General features: G+C 37.0%; 1 protein-coding gene across 2 annotated transcripts in view; it reads right to left on the bottom strand.

Moving 5' to 3' along the window:
- Positions 1 to 12,767, bottom strand: part of LAMA2 (laminin subunit alpha 2) — a 621,494-nt gene that overhangs the window by 122,603 nt on the left and 486,124 nt on the right. For both annotated transcript variants that reach the window (XM_073022454.1, XM_073022455.1), the window contains exons 35-36: positions 8,584 to 8,695; positions 1,268 to 1,430 (exon numbers count right to left, since the gene is read on the bottom strand). In XM_073022454.1, coding sequence (XP_072878555.1) covers positions 1,268 to 1,430; positions 8,584 to 8,695 — 275 coding nt within the window. The remainder of the gene's footprint in view (positions 1 to 1,267; positions 1,431 to 8,583; positions 8,696 to 12,767) is intronic.

The following is a 12,767-nucleotide window of genomic DNA, read 5'->3' as shown; positions in this document are numbered from 1 at the left end:
ATGTAAAATAGATTCACTGTGTGCTAAATCAAGTTGAAAACTGCTACCTGAGACCATTTATAATTAATTAAAAGCAAAACGTATTTTTTAAAAATCCTTTTAAATTTGTAAGAAAAAAGATATTTTGAGTCAGAAGGGGTCTCATGTCATTCTGGGAATCTGATTGATGAAATGAGTTTTATGAGTTTTATGATTCAGTTCACATACCAAAATCAAACAGTCCACCTGTTTCATCATACTGAGACCTGTTCTCTATTACTTTGAATGTAATGATGAATATTGGTGTGTTTGCTTAGAAACTGTAAACAGAATTCTAGGTCATTGTCATGCTAGTAGAATAGCATGATTTTAATCTATGTTTCTTTTTCTTCCAACTGACTGATCTGGAAGTTTTTCTGGGTTTAACTTACCTAGTTTTTCTAAAGTGATAATTTCCAAATCATTCAGAAACTGTAAATACTTGAAAGACAGTAATTCTCAAACTAACGTGCCTCATAATCCCCTGAAGGGCTTATTAATACATGGTTTGCTGGTACCATCCCCAAAGTTTCTGATTCAGGAGGTCTGGGATGGGGTCTGACAACCTGTATTTTTAACAAGTTCTCTGGTGTGCTGATATTGCTGGTTTAGTATAAATTATTTAACTATTAATAATACTACCACTTTGAAGTTAGCTGACTATAAATGTAGAGATGTATCTATTTTATTGAGTGTTATCACAAAAGTTCTTTAGCATGAGTAAAATCCCTATCACTTTTCCCAACCCTCATATTCCCAATTCTTATTTGAAAGTATTAGGTGTTTATTATTTGATGACTTTTCTTTTCAGCATTTCTTAAGATGATAAAATGTATAGGTTGGCCAATACATGAATGGTAAAGTCATTACTTTGTATATAGGTATTTTTATTAAAACAAAAATCAACTGGTAGTCCAAAAGTCCCTAATGCAGGTGATTAACAAAGCAAGCTCATTAGCCTAATTATAGAAGGGGCAACACCAGAAAAGATCATTTACTTGATTATATGTAGGCAAGAACATGCTTTTGTTTCATTTTAGAACGATGATAAAGTACAATTAAATAAGTAAATGAATAAATAATGATTGATAGATAGATAGATAGACAGATGATAGATAACATAGCAAACATCTCCAGGTTGGAAAAACAAAGCATCTTTTATTTATACATATGATAAAAATTTAGAAAACTGTAAATTATCTGGAAATCTCAGTGTGTCAAATGAAAAAATAATAACTCATCTACTCACACCAACTCGTCTTCAGCAATTTCCTTTTGTGTCTCTAGATTTTTCCTCCTCAGTTCTTTAATCATCTGGTCAATCTCTTTCTGAAGCCCTTCCAAATTTCTCTCAAAGGCCTCGTCTCGAGTTCCTAGAGTTTCATTTAGTTTTATAGCTTTTTCATTTACAGCTGCAGGGGGTAAAACAAATTTTGTAAATTAGCAAACAAAAATGCCACATGAAAACATGGTATTCAGCATCTGCTGGGTACCACCATCTCCAAATGAAGAGTATTTTGCCGTGAGTGTTCCTGTTGGGAAACACAGAGGCAGTTAAGACAACAATCAGTAACAGGGAAATGTAATATATTTCTCAATATTTTATTTCTTTTGGGGGTTACAGCAATTAAAACATGGTGTTTCTAACATCAAAAGAAAGAAAGAATTACAAATAAAGAAGTAGGTCAAAGCATATTCAGGTAAGAGCTCTAAAAAAAAACGGTGACCTGTAGCATAACACTTGGAGGCTGGAAACACAAGCTCTGCATTGCTGATAAGATAGTCATAGCAGTGCTATCAGTCAGTTTAAAAATACCGAGTATGGAAATACATTCAGTGATGAGATCTCTGAAAATGAACCTGCCCTTGTGTTTCCACATAGTTCTCCTGTGTTCATTTTTTAAAGGAGTGAAGAAAGAAGCACTCTGGTCTAGGCTTATAACCCTTCTCTTAGAAGGGTTATAAATTAGGCTTCAACGACACCTTCCAGCCATAGCATCCTTCACAAAGGTCTGTGTTTATTATGCATTAAATGGAGTTTCAAACTGTGCTCCTTGGAATCGTAGGATTCTCCAGGTGCTTCAGGTTTTCTACAAATGATGTCTATTCTGCCAAGAATCTGCTTTATAGGTTGGTGTTCTGGGCAAGATTTCATTTGAAAAAAGAATTTTCTGTCAAATAAAAGTTTAAAATGGTGAATTGAAACATTTACACAGTTATATTATTAGTTTTATACTAAAGTTTCCTGGAGCGTGTTCTATAGGACATTTTTTTTAGTGAGTTTAAGAGAGATGTTTTCTCAAACTCTTTTGTCAGCTGAATACTTATTTCTATAATATTACCTTTGAAAACTTCTAGAATGAGGAGGGGTCTGGGTTGGCCAAGAGGCATTTTCTACCATTCTAGGGTGTATCTAAAGATCTCTGTATGACATAGAGAATCCTGAAAATTAATTTCTTTTCTTGGAGAGAGTTTTGCACTGGGTAGAGCTCCTGAAACAGTTGCACACAGGCAGGACAAGCAGAGCAGGCAGAGGGTATGTGAGAAGGTGGGTCAGCACAGTGGTTCTAAAATGTGGTCCCCAACAAGCAGCAGGAGCATCACCACCTTGGAGTCCATTAGACATGCAGATGCTCAGGCCCTACCACAAACCTACGGACTCAGAAATTCTGGGGGTGAGGACCAGCAATCTGGGCTTTAACTGACATAATTTGTACTCATTTTTTAAAATGAAGATATTAATAAATGCCACTTCTCAACCTGCTAAAGCTGTATGTTTTTTCTTTGTTAAATGTGTGTGTGTGTGTGTGTGTGTGTGTGTGTGTGTATAAATCAGCTTTCATAAGAGATATCTTTTGAAATTTGATCTAATTTAGGTTCTGGGCCTAGGCAGTATAGAGGAAGGGACAAATGAGAGATAGAATCTCACTGTTTCTCTTGTGCTCTAGTCTCAAAGCTAAACTTCTACAGAGAAAAATCTGGTGGAAAAAGAACGACATCAGATAGAGAAAGGGAAAAGGCAAATATGGCTGTATCTTTTGGATGGCATACATAATTTCTTTAAATTAAAACCATTTGTAAACAAGTAGAAGAAATCATTAAGGTACACAAAAATGGCTTTAGCAAAATGATCATGTATTAAGAAAGCAAGCTTTGTTACATAGGTATACATGTGCCATGGTGGTTTGCTGCACCTATGAACCTGTCATCCAGGTTTTGTTTGTTTGTTTTGTTTTGTTTTGTTTTTTGAAATGGAGTCTTGCCCTGTCGTCCAGGCTGGAGTGCATTGGCACAATCTCCGCTCACTGCGACCTCCACCTCCCGGGTTCAAGCCATTCTACTGTCTCAGCCTCCTGAGCAGCTGGAATTACAGCGCATGCCACTGCACCCAGCTGTTTTTTGTATTTTAGTAGAGATGGGACTTTGCCATGTTGGCCAAGCTGGTCTTGAATGCCTGACCTCAGGTGATCTGCCCACCTCGACCTCTCAAAGTGCTGCGATTACAGGAGTGAGCCACGGCGCCCAGCCCATCATCCAGGTTTTAAGCCTACATTAGCTATTTGTCCTAATGCTCTCCCTTTCCTCTGCCCCCAACCCCCAAAAGGCTCCAGTGTGTGTTGTTCCCCTCCCTGTCCATGTGTTCTCACTCTTCAACTCCCACTTATGAGTGAGAACATGTGGTGTTTGGTTTTTCGTTCCTATGTTAGTTTACTGAGGATGCTGAAGCTTTCAGCTTCATCCATATCCCTGCAAAGGACATAATATCATTCTTTTTTATGGCTGCATAGCATTCCATGGTGTATATGTACCACATTTTCTTTACCCAGTGTATCATTCATGGGCATTTGGGTTGGTTCCATCTCTTTGCATAAATAGTGCTGCAATAAACATACATGTGCCTGTGTCTTTATAGCAGAATGATTGATATTCCTTTGGGTATATACCCAGTGATGGGATTGCTGGGTCAAATGGTATTTCTAGTTCTATATCCTTGAGGAATCGCCACCCTGTCTTCCACAATGGTTAAACTAATTTACATTCCCACCAACAGTGTAAAAGTGTTCCTATTTCTCCACAGCCTCGCCAGCGTCTGTTGTTTCCTGACTTCTTAATAATTACCATTCTGACTGGTGTCAGATGTTATCTCATTGTGGTTTTGACTTGCATTTCTCTGATGATCAGTGATGATGAGCTTTTTTCATGTGTTCGTGGCTACATAAATGTCTTCTTTTGATGGGTTTATAAGTGCAGCAAACCACCATGGTACAGGTATACCTATGTAACAAACCTGAACATTCTGCGCATGCATCCCAGAACTTAAAGTAAAAAGGAAAATAAAAACATGAGGAAAAAAAAGAAAAACATCAAAACATGTAACATGTACTCCATAAAGTTTCTATAGGACATCACTGTGCAACTCAGTCATGAGGTTTTTTTTTTTTTTTTCCAGTTGGATATTATCAATTGTTGTAATTACTGTTATTGAAATAGTCCCAAAAGATTGCAATGTGATTAGAACCAAAAGAACAAACATTTTAGCAAATATATTGGCTGCTTATGGAATAAACTGCTATTGGTTGCATGGAATAAACTGCTATTCCATGGCCAGCTTTTTGTTGCAACCCATGTTATGTAAAAAAAAAATACAAGCTCCCCAAAATGGACATGGTCCTTCAGTATCTTTTTGGATTAAATGATAGCATCTTTCAAATGGGTATTTGGTATGTGTGCTACTTTATCTTCATTATGAAAAACAAATTTTAGATAAAGGTTTTGGAGAAAAATATGGCCTCATTGGGACCCAAATAAATTATATATGGCCATTAAAACTTTTCAGTTTAATTCAGATAACATTTGTTTATCATTAGTGTTTTAAAGTTTTACAGTTATTTTCCAGATTATTTCACTGTGCTTTACTTACCCTCATTTAACATTCTTTTTGTATGGTGAACTGTCTAGTTTAATTTTTATTTCCATTATTTTTCTACTGAAAGTTAAATTTAAAAATGCTGTCATTTTCCATTTATCTCATAGGCATCTATCAAGTGCTAGGCAATATGATTTTCTTAGAAATCACTGCCCCCCTAGCCAAAAAAGGAAAAGAAGCATCATTTTAATAGGAGAAGTTTAATTGTTTCACATATATAAACATACATTTTTATGTTTATACACATATATATAGTTCCAGATCCTACATATAAATAGGATTTGGAACTTCTCTGAGCATTCTTAGAGATGAATGTGTTTTTCGTTTCTTATTCAAAAGTATGCGCTATCACTTCAATATATTTTCTTTCCCACAGTATTGAAAATGATTGTAAAATATATATCTTTGCAATTTACTTATTTATTTCCAACTTAATTCAAAGGAGGATTTAGGTAATTTTAAAAAATCCTAATACCAGATAAAATTAAAATAAAGGGAAATAGCGCTACAGGTAAAAAAAAAAAAAAAACTGTGTAAATTAGGAAAAGAATTAGTAGACAGAAAACCATGCCGTAACATTCCATGCAGTGCATCCTAAGTCCACTTCTAAGCATCTTAGTAGCCTATGTGCAGCAGGGAATACAAATAGGATTCTTAAGAGGTATACAGTATCTATAAATATGAGTAAAAATTCCTCAGGAGAAGCCAAACTGTTTTCATACTAAGTCTGAAAAAAAAAAAAGATCCTCTGATGGGTAAATTTATTAAGACTAGAAATACTCTGATCTGAGAAACAGGAAGGAAAGGTGTCTATCATTGATTAAGTCCTATTGTATGTCAGGAAATAAACACTAATGGGTTTACCTATGTCCACTCATTAATTCTAATAATGCATGGAAAAAACAGAGTTTATTCATGAACTAATCAGGAGTCATAGCATGGTAGATATTATAAAATTATAGTGAGACAAGAATGCCTTAGATGAATAGAAGTTGATTATCTATGAAGAGGTCATGACTCATAATGAAAGATAGGATGAATAGTACATCTATCCAAACATAAAGCTGAAATAGATAAATGTCAGGCTGAAGCATCTACTTTTCCCACAGCAATTTATTACAACTAACAAAAATGTAAAAGTACTGATGGTTATCCCTCATATTATAGTTTTGAGAGTAAAAAAAAGAGGTGTGGATATGTTGTATAACCTACTTAAAGCCTTTGGTTAGTGCTTCCTTCCCTCCCTCCCTTTCTTATTTCTCCTTCCTTCCTTCCTTCCCCTTTTTTTCTTCCTCTCTCCCTCCTTTCCCTTCCTTCCTTCTTTCTGTTTCCTTTCTTCCTTCCTCCTTCCTTTCCCTTCCTTCTTTCTTCTCTCCCTTCCCCCTTCCTTCTGCCCTTCCTTCCTTCTTTCCTTCCTTCTGCCCTTCCTTTCTTCCTTCCTCCCTCCCTCCTTTTCCTCCTTCCTTCCTTCCTCTTTCCTTCCTTTGTTCCTTCCTTCCTTCTTTCTTCCTTCCTTTCCTTCCTTCCTCCTTCCCTCCTTCCCTTCCTTCCCCTTCCTTCCCTCCTTTCTCCCTTCATCCCTCTCTTCCTCCTTTCATCCCTTCTTTCCTTTCTTCCCCACTCCCTTCTCCTCCCACACTCTCTCCCCCTCCCTCCTTCCCTCCCTTGCTTCCTTCCTTCCTTCCTTCCTTCCTTTTTTCCTCCCTCTCCTTCCTTCCTTCCCTCCTCTCCCTTCCTTCCCTCCCCTCCCTTCCTTCCTTCCCCTCCCTTCCTTCCCTCCCCTCTCTTCCTTCCCCGACCTTCTCTTTTTTTCTCCCTTAAACTGCCAAGCTTTGTATTACATCTCAATGAACATTTAGTGTTGCTCTGGTACAATTTAAATTTGGGCTTTCATTCAATTTTAACAGTTGGATTAATTCTGCCAAATAGTGCCTGCAGGCAAAAGTGAATAGTGTTCTTATTTCCCTAAAGTATAGCTATCCCACATGGCACTTTACACAAATTAGAAATGGGTGCCCTATCTGGACAGACACAATCAGACCACCTGATCAATGCATAATTTAGGAAATGAGTGACACCTTTGATAGGTAATCCCTTCTCTGGTGCATAGACTTGGGATTTGGGGTGGTGAGCAAGCCTGGGATAAATGTCATCTCCACTTTGCCCCATGTTGGTTCACAAATTGTACAAACAGTACCTAGAGGCCCTAGACACCCAGAAGAAGAAAATATTCATATTGAGCATTTATGCATAACCATGCATAGTCATTCATATTGATTCATGCATAATCATGAATATGCATCTATATTTGTTGGGAGACGGAGGGTTCAATGCAGAGAATAAAGTAAGCAGTTTTGATAATAGGATCTATTAAAACATATGCTAGCATTTATTCTCATACCAGTGCTTGACAGAAACAAATTGAAAATGAGTCCCCAGGATGGGCTCCTGGGTGTTGGGGGTTTGAAATGTCAATGGAAAGAAAAGGAAAGTTCCTGGAGCATTTACTAGGGCGTTTGGGGATCAGCTCAGAGTGAAGATGCTCTACCTGCAGTGGGATTTGTTGTTGTTGTTGTTTTCGGTCAGAGGAGGGCACTTCAAGCAGCATTAATGGAAAATAATACTAGGGAAAGTACAACAGCTTCATCTAGCAGAGGATAAACCACAACGAGTTAACTGAGATGTTGCTGGTAGAGGTAATTTCTGTTTCAGAACCTCACATCTTTGCCTCAAATTAGCTCTCAAATTAAAACCCTGTTGCTTCTTGTAGTGGTGAATCTTTGGGAGTTTGTTTCTTCTTGGCCAGTGGTACCTAAGAATTATCAATCAGAATCTGCCTTGAAGTTGATCTCACATCCTTACTTATTTGGCTACATTAAGAAACAAAGTATCTAAAATGCATAATATTGCAGAGCAACAAAAATGTTTTATTTCTTCAAGCAAAAAACAACAAAAACAATTTTTCCCAATTTCTAAACCTGCGTGCATGCTGATTATATTTTACCAGATATTTAAAGACTAGGTTTTTTTGGGGGGCTGAGTGCGGAGAGGCATTATCTGCATTCTTTGAGTTTCTTAATTTGGGTTTTTGCCCAAAAATGGCTTCCACTTTCTCATTCATGTTAGTAGATGGCAAGAACTAACTCCTAGAGCATTGTGAGCTAAATGCATCAGAGCTTCTCATAAAGTAACACATCCAAATCCCAAGCAACAGATGTTCATTAAAAACCAGTCCCCGGTATTTGAAAGGCCATTTTGAGAAACTGAAGTGCTGCTTTAATGTATCAAGTGGAATGATGACATTAACTTTCTTAAAAACGAAAAACATTTTAAATACTTTCAAATAAAAACAAAAGTTTCCTATTCTTATGTAATCATAATAGCCATGTTTCAAGAATTTACTGCTATTCTGCCCTCATTGTCACTAATTCACTGACTACTATCGCTAATTTAACACTGCAGGTCACGGGTTCTCAGCAGATGATACCCTTGAATATCTTAACCGTACTACTTTTTGAAACTCAACCTTTGATTTTACAGATGTCACTTATAGCAAGAGAAATTCCAGTCCTGTGTCATCCCTGTCGGTATTTTTCTGTTGGGAGAAATGATGATTAAAACATGATTCTTTCTAATACCTTCTGCATCCCGGGCAAGCTCCTTAATGAATTCTCCCAGCGACTTTGCTCTTGTGTTGGTCCTCTCAGCATCCTGTCCAGTCTGCTCGCCATCTGCTGTCACTTTGGTAGCCTAACGATCCAAATTCAGGAAAAGCATAATTAATAGAGATGATGAAGCTACAGCTAGAGAAGCTCCCACTGGCTGCATTTTCTTTCAAATATTACTTTGAGCCAAAGGCAATCGATGAATTATTGATCAGATGTATTGGAAATGACACCCTGTGCTCAAGTATACAATTAAACTTTATTACTTCTTCCATTAAATGGAAATCAGAGAGCTGTATTTGGTCTTTTAAAAAACCCTTGTTACATGATATGGCACAGAAGAAGCGATAAAGCACAATTATTTTTGAAATATCTTTAAGGTAGAGTTGCCAAAAGTCTTTAATGGAATCTTCAGCCTCCACATGTGGCAGTTTTGTCCATATTTTATTTACTGAAAAAGTGTGTGGAGTGCAACAGTGATCTCTTGAGAGATGAACAGGCTGTCTGCCTCAATAAGCTTGATCCTATAGATTTGTTTTAGATCAATACGTTAATTAAAGAAACAAAGAGGGGGAAATGCTTAGCCACTCAGTAGTAAATGTCTGTTTTATAACACATCAAAGATGCCAATAAAATGTTAAGGGAGAATAAATGTTAGCTTTTTCCATATGATAGCACCAGAAATATGGTTGTTAATCACAGAATCATGCAACACTGTCAGCAAAGTAAAACAGAACCCCAAAACAGCCACACCTCCCAAAGAGTATTCTCAAGCACATTCACCTCTATTCACATTTAAAATATCATTTGACACACTGGAATGCATTCAATGTGTTCACGGTTAAAATATACCATATCTAGTCAAACAAAAAAGGTGTGTGTATAACATTGTTTCTTTAAAAATTACAAGGTTTAGAGTATCCTGAAAGGTTTACACTTTATTTTCCTATGTGTATGCATATGCCAATATATAAGCCTTCTTCTCTTTTACTAAAAAGATACGGATAGTCTAACTACAGATAATGAATTAGAGAATCACAAACTGTCTCAATATAATTTTGAATAAGGTCCAAGTTGGCAGCATATTAATCGTCTACAATCTTATACCAGAGTGCTTGCATACTAGGCATGGCCAGAGAATTAATTTTTAAAATATACATAAGTGGATTTTAAATAGAATTAAATGTCTGGCCAGCACAGAACATGGTAAAAGATGCTAGAGGAATTGTACTGCATTTTGTGATTTCCCAAGGGCAGCAAGAGGTTTAACTTATGAAAGTTTTCAAGGTTTTGCATAAATGAAAGAATATAAAGTCCAACTATTATCATCTAACCTCTTAACCTGCAAGTGTTAACATCACAAATAAAAGGATGAAAGGGTAAGAATCCATTGGAATTTTCTGTATAATTTGCAGTACATATACACAATAATTTGGAGAGTATTAACCAATGTATTATAATGCTCTGGATTTATTCTTCTAAAATTTTCACTGTTAGATTTAAAACTTTTTTTGGAACAAACTGTGCATTCAATCCCTAGGTTACTCAAATCCTTGCTTTTGTGGTGAGTGTTGCAATTATGTTCCATTAATTTCCTTAAACTTCGTTTCCTGCACCTGTTTGCACTCAAAGGTCTGATGGGTCAAATAACTTTTTACACACAGACACATATACATAAACACATTCCCATACACACACATACTCATCCATAATTTTTTAAACGTTACTTTTGAATCACTAACTAAGGTCAACAGCTTGGCAGTGAGCCAAGATCATGCCACTGCACTACAGCTTGGCGACAGAGTGAGCCTCTGTTTCAAAAAAAAAAAAAAAAAAAAAAAAAAAGACGTTGGTAGTCTAAACTGCTTTGGATATTTTTCCAGTCTAGACTTGACTGGACTTGATGGTACCACTCCTACTTTCACATATTACCGAACACCATAATAAGGAACTTGATCTACATTTTGGTCATCTTCCAGTATCTTACCTTAAGAATTAATGTATCAATACCACCGGTGTCTCTAATGATACAGAAAATGTACATTATAATTTAAACTTAAAATATATTCTTTTGCTTCATCAATATATTTTCTGTTACCAAACAATCATAATTTTGCAACAAATGGACCAATTCTTATTAACAACTCAAAGTGTCTAAATTTTAAAAAGTAAGTATATATCATGCCCTGTCTCTTTTACATTCTGGATGATCAAGATCATATTCATTGTCTTTACTTCCTCTGGCTTGTAATCTGTTTTACAGGTTATTTCATTTATGTAGGATTGTGTAAGAGTCATCATTCACGTGCATTTTATTCTTAGTATTGATGTACTAAGTACTTCAATACTAAATTGTCAAGAATCCTACAAGCTCCATGATAAGAAAGAAGTTCAAAAAATTAGCACTAAGACCCTATGCAGTGAACCTCCCTGACATAGCAAAACTCATCCCTTCTTAGCACTCTCTTGTATCCCGTTGTCTTTACCTAGAATGAACTTCTCCTCAACACCTTTAAAGACTGGGTCCTTGTTACCCAACAGCTTTCAGTTTAAGGGCTCCTCCTTAGTGTGGCCATTCCCAGGGTGCTACCTTGGTTGCCACACTTCCTGCAGCAGGATGTATCCTTCATAGCACCATGGATTTGAGAATTACTTAGTAATTGGCTCACCTATTTATTGACAACCTATCCAACTGAAAGGTAAGTTCTAAGGGGGTGAGAACTGGTCTGTTTTGTTCATCATATTATATCCAGCTCCTAGTATGATACCTAACTTACAGTAAATATTCTCTAATGTTGTTATATACAGGACTAAACAACAATTTTCCTAACCAATCTTGCCAACCTTATTACCATTCTTCTTGCCTACTTTCTTTTGGAACATTCTCAAAAAAAGATTTTGTTCATACTTTTGCTTCTTAACTCCTCTCTATTTCTCCAAAATAAATCCAGCTTTTGAGATTCAATTCCAACTCCATCTTCTCAGTGTAGCCCTCCTTACCTATTCTAGCACATGCTCTCTTTTTTTAGATTTTCAAAAATAATTATTATTACCACTATTCACAACTCTAATGGGTAGTAACTTTGTTGGGTGCTTTGCCATATCTATCTAATCTCCATTAGATAGATAGATTAGAGCAGGCTAGGGCTCTGTCTCATTTTCTTTTATTCCTCAGAGTGCCAGGCATAGTGTCTGGCAAATTGTCATGGGTCAAAGATGTTGGGTGATTGGCTGATACCATGACAATCAAACCAACGATCCCTTGGAAGTTCTAAAGCCTAACTAATAGCACTCAAACTGACCATATGCCTGGTGCTATGCTTGCCAGCAAATGTGGTTGGCTGGGCAGTTTTCTGGGCATTTTTTTAGAAGCTCAGAGGAAGCTGCTGCTCAAGAGCTACAGTTGAAGCTTGGGAAGAGAACCAGGCATGATAATTTCCAGTCCCAACGACACTGCTTGCTAGTCACTGGCCTCACAGTAATTCAAACTAGGCCTTTGATTACACACCAAGTAGTTCCACACTGGTGGGATGGGAGTGGGAGTAGGGGGCAGGAAGAGGGTAGGCAGACTTTTCAGGGCCAGTGCAGTGCTTACTGAAGGAGATACCTTCCCTCTAAACACAGAAGAAGAGCTTCCTCTCTAGGCTATATTCCAGAAGAGGAGGAGATGTGAGGTTCCTGGCACCAAAAGCATCAACTTAATGCGGGTTGGCACTCTAAAGGATGAGTTACACACAGTCAGGCTCAGCTGTACTTCAGAAGTACTTGTATTTTTTATATTTTTTTAACTTTTATTTTAAGTTCAGGGTACATGTGCGGGATGTGCAGATTTGTTACACAGGTAAATGTGTGTAATGGGGTTTGTTGCACAGATTATTTCATCACCCAGGTATTAAGCCCAGTGCCCATAAGTTATTCTTCCTGATCCTCTCCATCCTCTCATCCTGCCCACCCTCTGCTTTCTGGTAGGCCCCAGTGTGCGTTGTTCCCTTCTATATGTGTATGTGTTCTCATCATTTAACTCCCATTTATAAGTGGGACATGTAGTATTTGATTTTTCTGTTCCTGTGTTAGTTTGCTAAGGGTAATGCCCTCTAGCTCCATCCATGTCCCTGCAAAGGACATGAACTCATTTTTTTTATGGCCGCATAGTATTC

This window comes from Chlorocebus sabaeus, chromosome 13 (assembly GCF_047675955.1).
Source record: "Chlorocebus sabaeus isolate Y175 chromosome 13, mChlSab1.0.hap1, whole genome shotgun sequence".
NCBI classification, from domain to species: domain Eukaryota; kingdom Metazoa; phylum Chordata; class Mammalia; order Primates; family Cercopithecidae; genus Chlorocebus; species Chlorocebus sabaeus.
Note: the sequence above shows the minus strand (reverse complement) of the source record. Positions and strands in the feature narration are given on the sequence as shown.